This window comes from Pyrus communis, chromosome 8, assembly GCF_041283825.1.
Source record: "Pyrus communis isolate YQ-2024b chromosome 8, ASM4128382v1, whole genome shotgun sequence".
NCBI classification, from domain to species: Eukaryota; Viridiplantae; Streptophyta; class Magnoliopsida; order Rosales; family Rosaceae; genus Pyrus; species Pyrus communis.
The window spans coordinates 15,574,667-15,590,044 of NC_142572.1; the positions used below are offsets into that span (position 1 = coordinate 15,574,667).

The 15,378-nt window shown below is 37.1% G+C and overlaps 1 protein-coding gene and 1 pseudogene across 12 annotated transcripts; one reads left to right on the forward strand and one right to left on the reverse strand.

Annotated features, from left to right (window-relative positions):
• Positions 1–249: 249 nt before the first annotated feature.
• Positions 250–7,270, forward strand: LOC137717840 (protein EMBRYONIC FLOWER 1). 11 transcript variants are annotated; one of them, XM_088699094.1, is made up of 8 exons: positions 306–589; positions 1,582–1,793; positions 2,382–2,809; positions 2,899–3,000; positions 3,178–4,011; positions 4,105–4,583; positions 5,107–6,712; positions 6,872–7,270. In XM_088699094.1, exons 2-7 carry the CDS (start codon positions 1,627–1,629, stop codon positions 6,700–6,702), a joined length of 3,606 nt encoding a protein of 1,201 aa, XP_088555220.1. In that variant the 5' UTR covers positions 306–589; positions 1,582–1,626; the 3' UTR covers positions 6,703–6,712; positions 6,872–7,270. The 11 variants fall into 11 exon arrangements, 9 of the variants coding, with proteins under 9 accessions (XP_068313428.2, XP_088555220.1, XP_068313429.2 ...); XM_088699095.1 differs by having other exon boundaries at positions 449–582; XM_088699093.1 differs by having other exon boundaries at positions 451–589; positions 2,899–3,009; positions 3,175–4,011.
• Positions 7,271–13,478: 6,208 nt separating this feature from the next.
• On the reverse strand, positions 13,479–14,809 carry LOC148695175 (uncharacterized; annotated as a pseudogene). Its single transcript, XR_015965759.1, has 4 exons — positions 14,562–14,809; positions 14,351–14,449; positions 14,181–14,261; positions 13,479–14,084 (listed from the first exon to the last, which is right to left on the reverse strand). The product of XR_015965759.1 is annotated as an uncharacterized LOC148695175 (transcript).
• Between the last annotated feature and the right edge of the window lie 569 nt (positions 14,810–15,378).

Genomic DNA, 15,378 nt, shown 5'->3' on the forward strand with positions numbered 1-15,378 from the left:
GACACGACAGGTATAAATAAACTATTCCCCCCTCACCTGAACCAGAGCGTACATAACACGCGAGGGAAACAGTAGCTTTTTTTAACCCACGCTAGGGTTTCCTTTTCCTTGTCGAAGGGATAAGTGACGCACACTGCGCCACGTGGCGGAAACGGGATTGCTCCGGCACCGTATCTTGAAGTAATTTATTGTACAAAATGTGTGTGTTTGGACATGACATGTAACATGTATGGTGATGTTTTTTTAAGTACATTCGACGACAAAAGAAAGATTAAAACCCTCCCTCTCTCTCTCCTCCTACCCTCACTCACTCTCTCTCTCTCTCTCCTACATTTTTTTTTTGGTGAAGATCTCTCTCTACATTTTCGAAACCTCTTCTCGCCCTTTTTCTCTCTCTAGGGTTTTACGATTGTTCGCACTCAAATTCCACTCATCCAGCTTCGAATCTCAGCTAAAAAATCGCCTCCCGATCTTCCCCCTCCGCCGCTCTATCCGCCAGTGTCGTGCTCATTACGCGCCGTGGAGAATCGAGAGCTGAGCTTCTTACGACGTCGTTTCCGGTGGTTGTCGATTTGCCTTGAGGTTTCAGGTCTTTTTTTTTATCTGCTCGATTTACTCTTTTGTTCAATTGGGTTTTTGAAATCGATGATTTTTTGGATTTAATTAGTATAAAGTTTGAAGCTTTGAGCTGATTTTTTTCAGCTGCTTAATAATTTTTATATTTTAAAAAAAAATATTTTTCTGAGCTGGGTTTTACTGTGTATAGTACGTCAAGTTTTGGGCTTTACTTTCCATTTCATTTCCTGGGGTTTGCTGGTATGCTCAGCATAAACAATTTTATGCGTTTAAGGTGTTATTCATGTCGTTTTGATGTGCTTGGACTCAGTTAATTGTCTAGTGACTGTGAATTTATACAAGGCATATAATGAAAGAACCCTAATTTTTTTTCTATTAAGTTGGTTGATTGGCATGCTTTTATTTTCCAATTCGGAGTTTCCGAGGGCGAGCCTGAAATGGGTTTGTACGATTGTTGCTATTTTGGAATATTCATTCGACCTAGATTGCTCTAATTGAAACAAAACCCTAATATGTGGTTTAGCTTTATTGTTCCTATTTTTGTGATTGAGTTTGCATCTTTATTAGTGAGTTTAGCTGTGCGAATAATTTCATCGATCGTAATACATTTAGCTGCCATCCTCCTTTATATTGATTCATGGAATGCTAGGGTTTGTAATTTCTTTCGTTGGGTTGCTGTACATGTATATATCTATGCTTGTACATCAATGGAGGTTGTTATTTTATGTGCAATGTCAGTGTAGGATGAGTTGTTGCACCTTGTCATTTATTTCTATGATAATTTTGACACTGGATAATTCGTTGCGCATGAGAATTGTTGGCGGTTGAGTATAACCCTAATAATTTTTTTTTTACTTGGACAAAGATTTTCTCTCGCATGGTATAGGTCAATGCTTTCTTTACACTTTCCTCGGTTTTTCTCCCTCCATGGTGCTTTCTTTGCTATTCTAATTATCATACGATAATGATATCACTCAATTAATTGTTTCATTTGTTTGAATATAGGAAGTACTGTATTAAGAACACTGTGATCTGGATAGATGCTATAACATGGAGAAGGGTCTTCTGATCGACAATAATCATAAGAGGAATGATCCTATTATTGCTTCCAAGACGGTGGGATCATTTGTTAAAATTGATTCAATATCTATAGATCTTCCTGATGCTAATGACAAGAGTAGCAGCCATGCGGGAAACTGCGAGCATTTCACTATACGGTAAGCCTTGGAGCCTTGCTAATTGGTACCCCCTTGAGGGAAATTACCTATCCTTCTCAATGTCTATGTGCTGTTAATTACTCACTTGTTCATAATAAACTAATGTGAATCTTTTGCTACTGATATTAACTGATTTATATTTCTTCATATTCAATGTTGGAAGCTGTCATTTATTTTGGCTCAATTTTCAAGCTCTAATTTGGATATAGATTGATCTTTAAAGGTAATATATTATGCTATTTTGCAGCAGTATATTATATATGGTTAGAGAAGTATATCCTCTTTACTTTTTAGTTCACTGTAATATCACACTTGTTGGGATTGGACTCTTTGATGCAGCAAAGGTTTTCATCAGCAATCATATGGCATACTACCTAGCTAGTATGCGTGTTGCTAATTTAACAAGATAGTGTCTGAAAAGACATAAGTGCATAAACAATGGGGAGGATGTGTGTGTGTGTGTGTGTAGAGCATTATTTTTCAAGAGTAAATTGTATGTAGTAAATAATTGACTTCTACCTCACGCATGGATCTTTTTTCTTTTTTTTATTTATTTATTGAAACTTCTGTTTTATGTTTTGGATGTAGTGGTTATGTAGCTGAAGTTCGCAAAAAGAATTGGAAGCTTTGTTGTCCATTTCCTCTGGATGGTGAGTTGGACAAGTTTGATCAGGAGCCAACATCCTTGCTTCCTCCTTTGGATCCTCCAAAATTCAGAAGGTGGTCTTGCCAGAATTGCGTGCTGGAAAGTGGTTCTGAGAGTATTGCAAGAGATCATGGTACAGACATTCGTATTGGATCTGATTCCAATAACAAGTATGCTCAGGTCCCACACCACAGTGATGCTCCACTGCTTCTGTTAGATTCTGAGCAAGGTTCAATTTCAAAAACTGTTGATGGAAAAAGAGTTGAAGCTCATGTTTCTGTCGATGGAATTGTCAATGAGCAACATCGTTCGTCATCTCCTTTTGATAAGAAAGAAGGGAGGCATGAAGTTGCACCCACTGCCATCACAGGTATACTTAAAGTCAAGCTCAATTCAACTAAATAGACTGTTGGCTATGTTATAGTCTTTTGATTAATTTACTTTTTGTGCTTCATCCAGTGAATAAGAATGTCTTAGATGATTATGCGAGTCATGAAATGCCGAGACTCAATTCTGTTGAGGCAGAAGTTGACCCAAAAAGGACGCAGGAGAGACATAAAGGTAACACAGGTTTTCTTTCCCTTTGTTAAAAATTATAAAATAAGAATCTGTGATTGAAAAAGTTTATCTGTAATTTCCACAGGTAAATTTACTTTGCAAAGAAAAAACAACAAAATTACAGTACAACTTACTCCATATGGTATCTCACAATCATAATGTCTTTGATTTCTGAAGCAGAAGCAGTAAATTTGGAGGGCAATGGATCTGTTGAAGTCTGGAAATCAGGATGTGAAATTCGTGATGATACCAACATTAAGCTCCATTTCTCGAACAACAAATTATTCTGGAATAAGAACCTCACCCAGACTAGTGAAGCCGAGCACCGACCATCTGCAGAAGAAAATCACAAGGAGTCAATGAATGCCTCTGGGACATGTAAGATAGTCGGAACTGTTGACAGGGCAGGTGATGCTACCAAGGACCAGACCAACATTAATCATCCTCTGCATGAGTGTGATTATGCATCATCTGAAAATCTTGATAAGTCAAGTAGTTTGAATCGTAAGAATGGTAGGAAGGTGCGTATGCGTCTGCTGAGTGAGTTGGGTGATGCAAAGCCTGATTGCTTCAGGACAGAAGATTCTCCATCCAACAGAATTAGTAAAACATCTGGGGCAGGAACTGTTTCCCAAGGTCAGGTGTCTGTCCAAGAAAGTGCTAGAGTGGATCTTGGTGAGAATAACAAAAGGAAATTGCCTGAGGAAGAGGAACAGAGAAGCCAAGGGACGAGCCTTCCAAAAAGTTTGAATAGAAAAGTTAGGACTTCCAAGAGAGATGAAGAAACCACCAGACGCGTTGAGGATTCTGAATTAGAAGAAGATGCAGTTGCCAGAATATCTTTGCAGGCAGATATGAGGAGCAACTGGAATAGATCTGAAATTGAACGAATCCTGGCTGTTGGTAAGAAGAAAATTATGAAATCCAATGATATTGGTGTATGTTCATCCTTAGTCCCACCCAAAGATGTTTCGCCAATAGAAGCGCTAGACAAAGTTGGAAGTTCAAGTAAAGGTAATGCTACTACAATTGCTTTTTCCATTCCTGCGTATGATGCATCCACAGTTAGAGAGAAAGATCAAATTTCTTTGCCTGCCCCAAAAGCAGGTAGAAAGTCTGGTTCCTGTAAGCGGAAAGACAAGATGCCAGAAGTTGATAATGGACTGGCTTCTCTATTTCCTTGGCCCACGAAAGGCCCAAATACAAGGAAAGATGCAGAATTCATGCAAACTGGGCATCCATTTCATCGGGCAGAGGACTCACCCGCTGAAAAAGGGTTGGATCTTTCTCTTAACAGCTATTTGTCTGCTCAAAGAGATGACAGGAAATCTATTCCTCAATCTGAAGATGGATTTCCTTCCTGGTCAACTCGGAAAGATGGCACCGGCAAACTAGATGAGTTTATTAGGAAAAATGCGGAAGCCAACGCAAATCTGAACAGACTTCCTAAACCTGTTTCAAATGCATTTTCTGGGAAAATAGGACATGATGATCGCAGTAGTAATTTTTTCACCTACAGCATGCCTATCCCGAATGAGAAGCAAAACTATCGCTCCCAGGTTGAAGGGAGTTTGTTGCAGCAAATGGTAAGAGCTTTACTCTCTTTTTACAATTCCCTGGATGAATGTCTTCATCTTGATGGTTGCATGATATATGTCCGCAGCAAATGCATGTTTCTTCTGTTTCTAAGGCTTATTATATGCAACTGTGCTGTTATAAAATTGTTGTGATATCATAAATCACTCATCTGTCTCAAATTATTACTGACACAGTTAAGTTGTGGAAACTAGTAAGTTTTTTTTTTTTTTTCTTTGAACCCTGCTGATTGGTGTTATGTCTAAATAATTTGTTTTCCTATTTTTAGTTGCCTATGCTGATATGCTAAAATTAGCAGCATTGCTCAAGTTCAAAGAAATAAGGAAGCAAGTCCATTATCCTTGTATTTCCGTTGCCTATGTTGATAATGTGCATATTAGCTAGCCCTTAGAATCATATTGCACGTTTCTCATATCTGTAGTAAATTTGTAAACGCTAATATGCGTAATTATCTTTTCTAGTTCTAGTTTTGTTTTGCAATTTCTTTCTATGATGATTCATTTTCCTTTTCAGGATATTTCTCATGCAAGAAACAAGGACAAAATCATTGAGGTTCCGAAAAATTCAGCTGTGACTGTTAGTAGGAAAGATAGCAACCATAGAGCTGAAAAGACGTCTCATAAGGGAGCTGCAGATGACATACCGATGGAAATTGTTGAATTCATGGCAAAAAATCATTATGAGAGAAATCAGAAAGCTTTGGAAGCAGGCATTAATTCAAGGAATGTTCAGGTGCATAGTTATGGCTTTGGAAACTTAAGAATATTAGAGGAAACTGGTGAGAAACGAAAACCTCAGGCAAGAAAGGCAAAAGATGGTGCAACAGCAAGAAAAAATGTGGGACCTTCCAAACAAAAGTTAGTTGACTTTTCTACTTATATCCCCGAAAAAGACACATTTCGTCTTGACCAAATGCATTGCCCGACAGGGTTTAATGCATTCAGTCAGCCTAAAAAGAAGATGAGTACTCGAGAGCAATTTCCTGCTGTTGGTTACAGCAGCTGTAGTTGTGCTCAAAATTGCAAATGGAATGGAGATATGATGAGCCATGGGTTGTCAAATTCTAGCTTGCGTCCGTCTGTTCCACAATCAAAGGAAGAAGCAGCTCGCTTATGGTCACCTGCAATGCCAGCTCAAACTCCCTTAACGCATTACAATCCTCAAAAGTGTGCAGCTCAGCCGTCTAATGTCGATATGCTTTCACACCCTCCAGGCTCGCTGCATAAGGGGAATTTCCATGGTGATTATGGCCTGAAATTATTTAATTTAAATGCTACCAACCTGGAAAAGCATAGTGAAGGTGTTGGTTCTGAACCTTTCAGCAGAACAAATGCAGAGTACTCATTCACTGGCAAACGTAATGGGACTGAGCCTCCTAAGAGTTCAGCGGGTTCTTTTGATCTATATTCCAATGAAACCATACCAGCAATGCATTTGCTCAGCCTCATGGATGCAGGTATGCAGTCAAGTCCGCCCTTCAGCATTGCTGGAAACCCGAAATTTTCCAAGAGGCCCATTGATTTTTACTCCAAGGAGTATTCTGTGGTGGATGCTGGTGGTTATAAGGTTACTGATACCATGAAGCACCAATCATCCAGTTGTTGCGGCAAAAATCACATTTTTGAGAGGTCTCTTGACCTTTTTCCTATGAATCCTGGTGGTACATCTACCTCTTCTTATCCTAAAGGATTCAAAAGGGCTGCCGTAGAAAATAGAGGCTCCAGATCCCAGAATTCTGCATTTAAAGGTGGTGTTTTGGGCAAAAATCACGGAACTATCCCTGTTATGCACAAAGGACTCTCTACGCTGGCTGATTCTACGATGTTTCCCCAGGACCACCACAACACTGAATATCCAATGCTGCAGAAATTGGATACTCATAAAGCTAATGGGGCCATGAGGCCTCCAAGGAGCAGTCCCAATTCTTTAATCTGCACTATAAACAAAAACCCAGCTGAGTTTAGCTTGCCAGAAGATGGCAATGAGTACATGATTAGCGGGAAAGACTTAAAAGTTGGGAAGCAGAGGCACGGCCTCGTGCAAGTAGATCAGAACAAGCAGCTGAAGAAGAGGAAACAGACTACAGGAAAAGGACGCGCACAACAATGAGTTTGATGAGGTTCCTGATATATCTTTACTTGTAGTATTGTATAATCCTTTATTAGCTAAAGTGCTCGAACCAGAACTCTTTGCTCAGCTGCCTGGTATACAATGTTTTCTTATTGCGTGTCTAATTCACAAATTTATCAGTTGGGGTTAATTTGTTTTATTTTAACAGGCGAAGATTTTCCCAGCTAGCTACCGCAAAATAAGGTTCACAGAGGATCCAAGTTGTAGTCGTAAGCTGATATTAGTCAGAGACTCGGAAGCTGGGAAGCGGAGTTTATAGCAGTCATACTGGGTGGAGGTTAAGGCCTGTATATAGCCTTCATATGTCTTGACCTGCCCGTGCTGTTGATTTTGTATCAAATCTTGTTATTGTTTTTCGGGGTCATACTTTCGCAATGACAAGATGGCTTTCGTACTGGTGAGTTATTTTCATGGATAAAACTTGAAATTGTAATTTCTGTAGTTGCCAAAACATGTGAAAGAAGACTATGCATGCTGCTGTTATGTGAGTGATTTGAGAATAAGATTTTGCCTCATCTCTATCAAGCACTTGAAAGAGATGAGCACATCTCTCTCTCTCTCTCTCTACACACCTACCCACACACAAGTGATTTCTGAATCTCATATAATTCTGGTTAATTTGCATATCTTTCTTCAGTTTCTACTTTCTACACACAAAACTGGAGATTCAAATTTTTTGTTTAAAATTTTACTTAGGAACTGATGTTATGACTTATGAGAGTCAAAATTCCATGACCTTGTTATTTCGCCTGTCCAAACTCGTCATAAAATGGGCTCTGTGCTGTGTGGCAAATGAGTTTGGGCGGGAGATCAAAGGGAAAAAGATAAAATAAGGAGGTGAGCCGTGCGTGTAGAGAGATTTTTTCAATGTGCTGAAAACATAATTCGATACATCAAGTGATAATACAATTGGTTAGACACTTAAAAAAAATTTCAACTAATTGCATTATGATACTTGATGTATCGGGCCGTATTCTCAATACGCTAAAAAAATCCTCCAGCGCGTACCACGTTAAGAATTATCTCCTTATTGACCGGCGAACTGATGACTGCACCTGATTGACGAATTTTGAAAAGTTATGCTCTAAATTGATGAAAATGAAAGTAGGAATACACACATGTTCAAAAGAGCAAAAACACAATACCAAAATTTAAATTCCCCAATACACACACACACACACACACAATTATACATACATACATACATACATACATATATATATATATATATATCATATTTTGTAGGGCCCGTTATGTACTTCTTTTTAAGAATTAAAGCCGTATATATTTCAATTCATCATTTATAGATTATCCTTGTAAAAAATTAGACAAATCCAAAATTATTAAAAAATTCATCTTTAGTGAAGAAAATGAAAGAATACGGTTTTCGAAAGAAACACTAAAATGACAATCATTTAATTCAACGATCATATAATTTCGAATTTGAATGATTTTTTGTAGACATGATCTTTGAGGAATGCCTAAAAGACAGGATCGCATTTTTGCTACCCACATTCTCTCTCCTATGAATGCTACCCATCCTATAAGAGATATTTTATTTTTCTAGTGCAATATCACATAAAGAGGTTCCTATCGGTCAAAGAAATGAGAATTCGTAGTTTGGTTGGCAGAGGACTTGGCCATTCATGATTGATCCTAGAAGGCCAACTTATAAGTGCATAAACTCATTTTTTTTACGGTTCAGGTATTTTCAGTCAATTAAATGTGTTTTGTAAGTTTTCTTCTAAGCCCAGTAACAAAACTTCTTTTTGAACCTGGAGAATCCTTTCTTCAATATTGTACTTTCACTCTGCCCTTCTTTACATTTTTTTTTTCTTTCAAGCAACCCTTTTGTTAGTTATGTGTTTCATGAGTTACAAGCCGAAAAAGTTCATTTGCAATTAATTGCTTGAAACTAGGCTCTATTCTTCTACCGATCAAGCAGAAGAAACAATTGCAGTTTTAGAAGTTTGTCATGCTTGAAATCCATGTTTTTGATCTGTCCATGAATAGAGCCTAGTTCTAGCATGTGACTGCAAATGAACTTCTTTAGTTTGTAACTATGAAGCACAAAACAAACAGAAGAAAGTGGAATGCGATGCAAAATAAAACTACGAAGCGATTCAAAATCATCCCCGAAAGCCATAAAAAACTGCACAAGTCTCTTCTCTTTAAGTACAATACTTAGCAATTAATAGAGCTAAGTTCTTCAGGTTATGCCAATAATGGCTCGTCCCATAAGACAGTCATTACATTATAAATTTGTTGAATGCTTTTATCGCCTTACTAGGTGGTACGTAAGTATATCCATCTCCAGCTGATAACCCTCAGCAAAATTGAATGTGGTCTACAACAATAACAATCAAGCTTTATTTCACTACGTAGGATTGATTGTATGAATTTTAGAACTACTGCGCTCATATGCATCAAGTCTTTCGTTAGCTTCAAGTACTCCGTATTTTTCTTATAATCTCTTTCAAAGTCTTCATCGGTCTTCTTCTATTCCTTTTACCCTAAGTCTCCGTCTCATAATCGCATCTTCTAACCAAATTATCTATAAATCTTCGGTTTACGTATTCAAACTATTTTAATCGATTATATCTCATTTAACCGATGGTCTAAGTCAACAAAACTATTGATCCAAGTAATAATTTTAGACCGAAATGAAACAGACTTTGGCTTATAATTGGCATGCAAATTATATATCATCGTGTTCAAAGATCAAAGAATAGTACCGAGGTAAAGTTCATAGGAAATTAGTGGAGACATCGACTTCGGGAGGAACGCCATGACATGCAAACATCGAGATGTTGATTGATCAATGTGTATGTCCAGTACCTTCTGTATGAAAATGAATATCATCTGATCCTCCTCTTGCTGTCGGATCCATGTATTTCTTGGCATTTAGTAGCAAATAATGTAAGGTAATGCTATTTTAATCTTATTAAATCCTTAAGTAAATAAAAGTGTGTTGCATCAGAAAAAAATTGAAGTGTGTTACGATTATTTTTAGTTAAATAATGTATACTATGAAAAAAATTGAAAAGTAAGCAGCTAGAGAGAAATATGCATCATTACTTACTGACTAGGGGATCGTTTGTAAATACTTTTAAAATGATTGAAAACGTTTTTAAAGAAAATGTTTTTGGGTTCCAAAAGCACATGAAGTGCTGTCTGCTCTGCAAGAAACAGTAGTTATGTGCTTATTCCAGGAAGCGCTTTGAGTGATTTTTTACGATTTACTTGCCTTTTTACTAAGAATTGATTCCAAAAACAATTTCATAAAAAAGTTTTGAACCATTTAAAAACACTTCCAAATGAGCTGTAAATTGATTTGGAAAATTCTAAATCAAGTATCCAACCATTACAGTTGGACAAATTACCAAATCATTTCATGGAAATTTAACTACATGAAGAAAAACAAATATAGGGACAAGAAAGCTAAAAAAATAAAAAGACAAATCCAATAAGTGTATTCCAATTCTTGGTCTCACCCCTTGGTCAACCTCCAATCCAATAAGTGTATTTTTGCTACCCACATTCTCTTTCCTATGTATGCTACCCATCCTATAAGAGATATTTTATTTTTCTAGTGCAATATCACATAAAGAGGTTCCTATCGGTCAAAGAAATGAGAATTCATAGTTTGGTTGGCAGAGGACTTGGCCATTCATGATTGATCCTAGAAGGCCAACTTATAAGTGCATAAACTCATTTTTTTTTACGATTCATGTATTTTCAGTCAATTGAATGTGTTTCGTAAGTTTTCTTCTAAGCCCAGTAACAAAACTTCTTTTCGAACCAGAAATTTATAAGAGAATCCTTTCTTCAGCATTGTACTTTCACTCTGCCCTTCTTCACATTTTTTTTTTCTTTCCAGCAATCCTTTTGTTGGTTTTGTGTTTCATGAGTTACAAGCCGAAAAAGTTCATTTGCAATTAATTGCTTGAAACTAGGCTCTATTCTTCTACCGATCAAGCAGAAGAAACAATTGCAGTTTTAGAAGTTGGTCACGCTTGAAATCCATGTTTTTGATGCGTCCATGAATGGAGCCTAGTTCCAGCATGTGACTGCAAATGAACTTCTTTAACTTGTAACTCATGAAGCACAAAACCAACAGAAGAAAGTGGAATGCGATGCAGAATAAAACTACGAAGCGACTCAAAATCATCCCAAAAAGCCATAAAAAACTGCACAAGTCTCTTTCTCAATACGTACAATACTTAGCAATTAATAGAGCTAAGTTCTTCAGGTTATGCCAATAATGGCTCGTCCCATAAGACAGTCATTACATTATAAATTTGTTGAATGCTTTTATCGCCTTACTAGGTGGTACGTAAGTATATCCATCTCTAGCTGATAACGCTCAGCAAAATTGAATGTGGTCTACAGCAATAACAACAACAATCAAGCTTTACTTCACTAAGTGGGATCGGTTGTATGAATTCTAGGACTACTGTGCTCATATGCTTCAAGTCTTTCGTTAGCTTTAAGAACTCCGTATTTTTTCTTATAATCTCTTGCAAAGTTTTCATTGGTCTTCCTCTATTCCTTTTGCCCTGAGTCTCCGTTTCATAGTCGCAGCTTCTAACTGAATCATCTATAAATCTTCGGTATACGTGTCCAAACTATTTTAACCGATTATATCTCATTTAACCGATGGAAATGAGAGTGAATATCATCATGTTGCAATGCACGACATTAATATAGTTTTTATATTAAATTTGATTGTTTGTGGCTTTTCATCTTTCAAAGCTATATTTTATTAGGTTTCTAGTAACTATAATCGTTCAGAATAAGTATTTATTCTACCAATGTATTGTAATCTCTCTATTTAAAGGACTCCATATGTATGTTTAGGCAGACTTGATGAATGAAAATTTATATTTGCCTTGTGCATTTGAAGAGTGTGATTTCTCCTTCTAAAATCAAGCATTTGGCTTGGTCGTGTAAGCGCATCCACGATTAGCGACATTGAGTGAGCTCCGTTGCCCCTGGTTGAGCGATTCCCAGGTCATCTATCTCCCCTCTCCTCGATACCCTTGGTTTTGTCCTGCATAAAGTGGCATTAGAGCAGGTTTTCCGCTGTAGTTGAAGACTATGGCTGTGATTTACTATTTGTTTAAAGATCACACTGTCGAAGAAATCAATTTCGTCAATTGGGATTCACCACCAATTTATGATGAGTACATTGATGAAGACGAAGTCAATACTCGTTTTGTGAATGAAGTTGATGAGGATGGTAGTGAGGTAAACAAGTTATACTCCTCAAGTTTGTATAATTTCTTAGAAGATGATATTGGTTTTCACGTGATCAATGAGATTCTTGAAGGTAGTTTCTTGAATGTTGAGCACCAAGTAAAGATTGTGGATGTGAAGGAAACTTTATAGTTTATGAGCGCGGTGGTAAATTTTAATGCACAACTTCTACATTGGGCAAAAACTCCTTACTATGATATTCATGATTATATGTGGGATAAATTTCTTTATCATGATGATTTGGTTAGAAGAAAGTCTTTGAAGAAGAGAAGCATTGCTCACCATTGGAGGCATGTGCCATTTTGAGCTTATCCATTTGAAGAAAGAATATGGATCAAGACTTCGAACACTCATAAATTTCTTGTGCTATTATACCTGTTATGGAAAAGTTTGAAAGGCCTTCCAAAAGATCGAGGGAAAACAAAAAATCAACTGAAAAACTCGAGGACGAGATTTTTCGAGAAGAGGAGTATGATGCAATGCACTACATTAATATAGTTTTTATAATAAATTTGATTGTTTGTGGTTTTTCATATTTCAAAGCTATTTTTATTAGGTTTCTAGTAACTATAATCGTTAGTAATAAGTCTTTATCGTACCAATGTATTGTAATCTCTCTATTTAAAGGACTCCATATGTATGTTTAGGCAGACTTGATGAATGAAAATTTATATTTGCCTTGTGCATTTGAAGAGTGTGATTTCTCCTTCTAAAATCAAGCATTTGGCTTGGTCGTGTAAGCGCATCTACGATTAGCGACGTTAAGTGAGCTCCGTTGCCCTTAGTTGAGCGATTCCTAGGTCATCTATCCCCCCTCTCCTCGATACCCTTGATTTTGTCTTGCATCACATCGGATCGTACTCTTGTTGTCAGATCCATGTATTTCTTGGCATTTAGGAGCCAGTAATGTAAGGTAATACTATTTTAATCTTATTAAATCCTTAAGTAAATAAAAGTGTGTTGTATTAGCAAAAAATTGAAGTGTGTTACAATTATTTTTAGTTAAAAAATGTATTTTATGAAAAAATTTGAAAAGTAAGCAGCGAGCACTACTATGATTAACATTTAGCATAACGAACACAAATTGGTCGCGCAAAACTTATCCCCGTCGCACAAATGTCAAAGCGATGAAAACTTCGTCACGCAGAATCCATCACACAAAGATCATGAAGAAAGACTTTGCGTGACGAATAAACACATTGGTCGCGGTGAAGAAGGCGTGACGGTTCCGTATTCGTTGCATGAAATTTTTAGAAACGAAGATCTTCGTTGCACAAAGTGCTAGGATATGAGTAGCAGTCGTCAGGATACATATATGGGACGACTAATCTTTGTCTCTAAGAACTTCACGGATGACATGTTATTCTTGCATGATGAAAACGGATTAGTCGCAAAAAATTATGTAAGACGAAGGTATTCGTCGCGCAAAAAATAAAATATAATTTTTTTAAATTAATTTTTTGTTCTAATTTTAATTTCGTAATAAAATAATGAAATTAAATTGCAATAAAAAATTTAATGAAGAGAAAAAGAATTTATTTAAAATAAAAAGAAAATGCACGTACAAGAAAAAGTTTAAAAAGTAAGGGAGTAAAAAACTAATAAAAGAAGGTGGAATAATCTACGGGGTCGTCATTGGTAGGCAGCTGAAAATCTTGGGGCAAGAAGGCCTCGGGGATGAGGACAGGCTCAGAGGTTAAAAGGGTGGAGTTTTGGGCATGTTCGGGTTGAAGGGGCTAGGAAGTCGACAGGGTACGAATATCCTGGAGATGAATGCTGGATTCACTGAGGGCCTTTACGATCAGTGACATTTGGCTCTTATATGAAGCAAGCTCAATCCTAAGGCTGGCCACCTCTTCTATCAAAGTTGTCACCTTGCCCTTTGATTGCGAGGATGAAGAAGCTCTAGGTTTCCGCCACTAAGCATTCCCCATCCCCCTACAATATGTCCCCGACCTTCGATCAAGAGTCTAATCCAAGGTGTTTGTAAGGATCTGAAACCCCACATCCTCGGGGGGATCCATAGACTTGATTGGAGTGTCGGGAGGAAGCTGGGAGATGGACTCCTGAAGAACCGACTGCCTCTTCTCCATCATCATTGCCTGTGTAATATAACATGAAATATTAATAATAACATTAAAATAATAACCATGAGACTTGAATGCATAAGATAGTAATTACAATTGAAGAATACTTACATGAAGGGACTCGGTTGGCTGTTCCCCTGGTCGAACATAAACGTCTACAAAGACAATCGATCTCCGAGAATTTTGAACCCCCTGAATAGAACAAGATAAGAAAAATGTTAGTACGAAAAAAAAATATTACTGACATAATAAAAATTGAATATGAAAAGCTTTATTATTACCTGCCGTTGCGCCTCCATCCTATATGAGAAAGGCCTCGAACCCGAATGGTGGAGAAAAGTCTTTTTATCCCGATTGATCTTGTTGGCTTTTGCCTTCTTCTATAATACACAAAATAAACGTATTAGTTGTAATTTACATGAAATATAAAAAAAATCAATCAACATTAGTAAGAAACGTATAATACTTTTAGACTTAATATAAAAAACGTACCACATAGCCGGGCTCCTGAAAATGACTGCAGAACCACACCCAATTTTATTCTCGGTCCTCAAACTCCTTCGGGCAACCCTCCTTAAGAGCGACTTGCGCATCATCAAACATCTCAAAATATTTGTGTAGGTCGCTCTTCCACTGCTTGTACCGTTCAATGAAGAGTCTGTTGATGTATGCTAATATATTGTCATTGATGTCATCAAAATTGTAGTTCATCTAAAGTGTAACAAATTAATTAAATACATTAATTAATATAAATATATAAACTTTAAAGGAAAAGCAATAAAAAGTTAGAATACTTATCGACAAATAATCACGAACCTTCATTCTCACCTCGTCCGACATCGCCTTCCAAGACTTCCATCGCATAGGGCAATAGGTCCGAACGACGTGACCAATGTCGTTGGCCAATGCGCTATGCTGTTCTGCCGTTGGTACAGCCTGATGCCGATCGTTGTTTCCGATCGTGATACGTTTGTTGGTTACCCGGATGACCTTCGCCATTTTCAACTGGTGACAAGGTCCCCATATATTTTTCTTTGTTGAAAATATAAAAGTCAAACAAACACTACAAATTATACCGAAATTTCAGCAGAACCTCCCCTAAAATTATAACATTTTCCAAACTTTGGACATTGTAATGAATACTATATGATATCCAACAACAATCACAATAGTTGAATAAGCCAAATTTGGACCAAACGCATAATTGCAGTATGTAACAATTTTGATTGAACTTAATATATGAATAACTAAATTCACAAGGAAATAAAAGGGAGTTATTTAACTTTACCTGGTTGTGACCCCGAGGCAT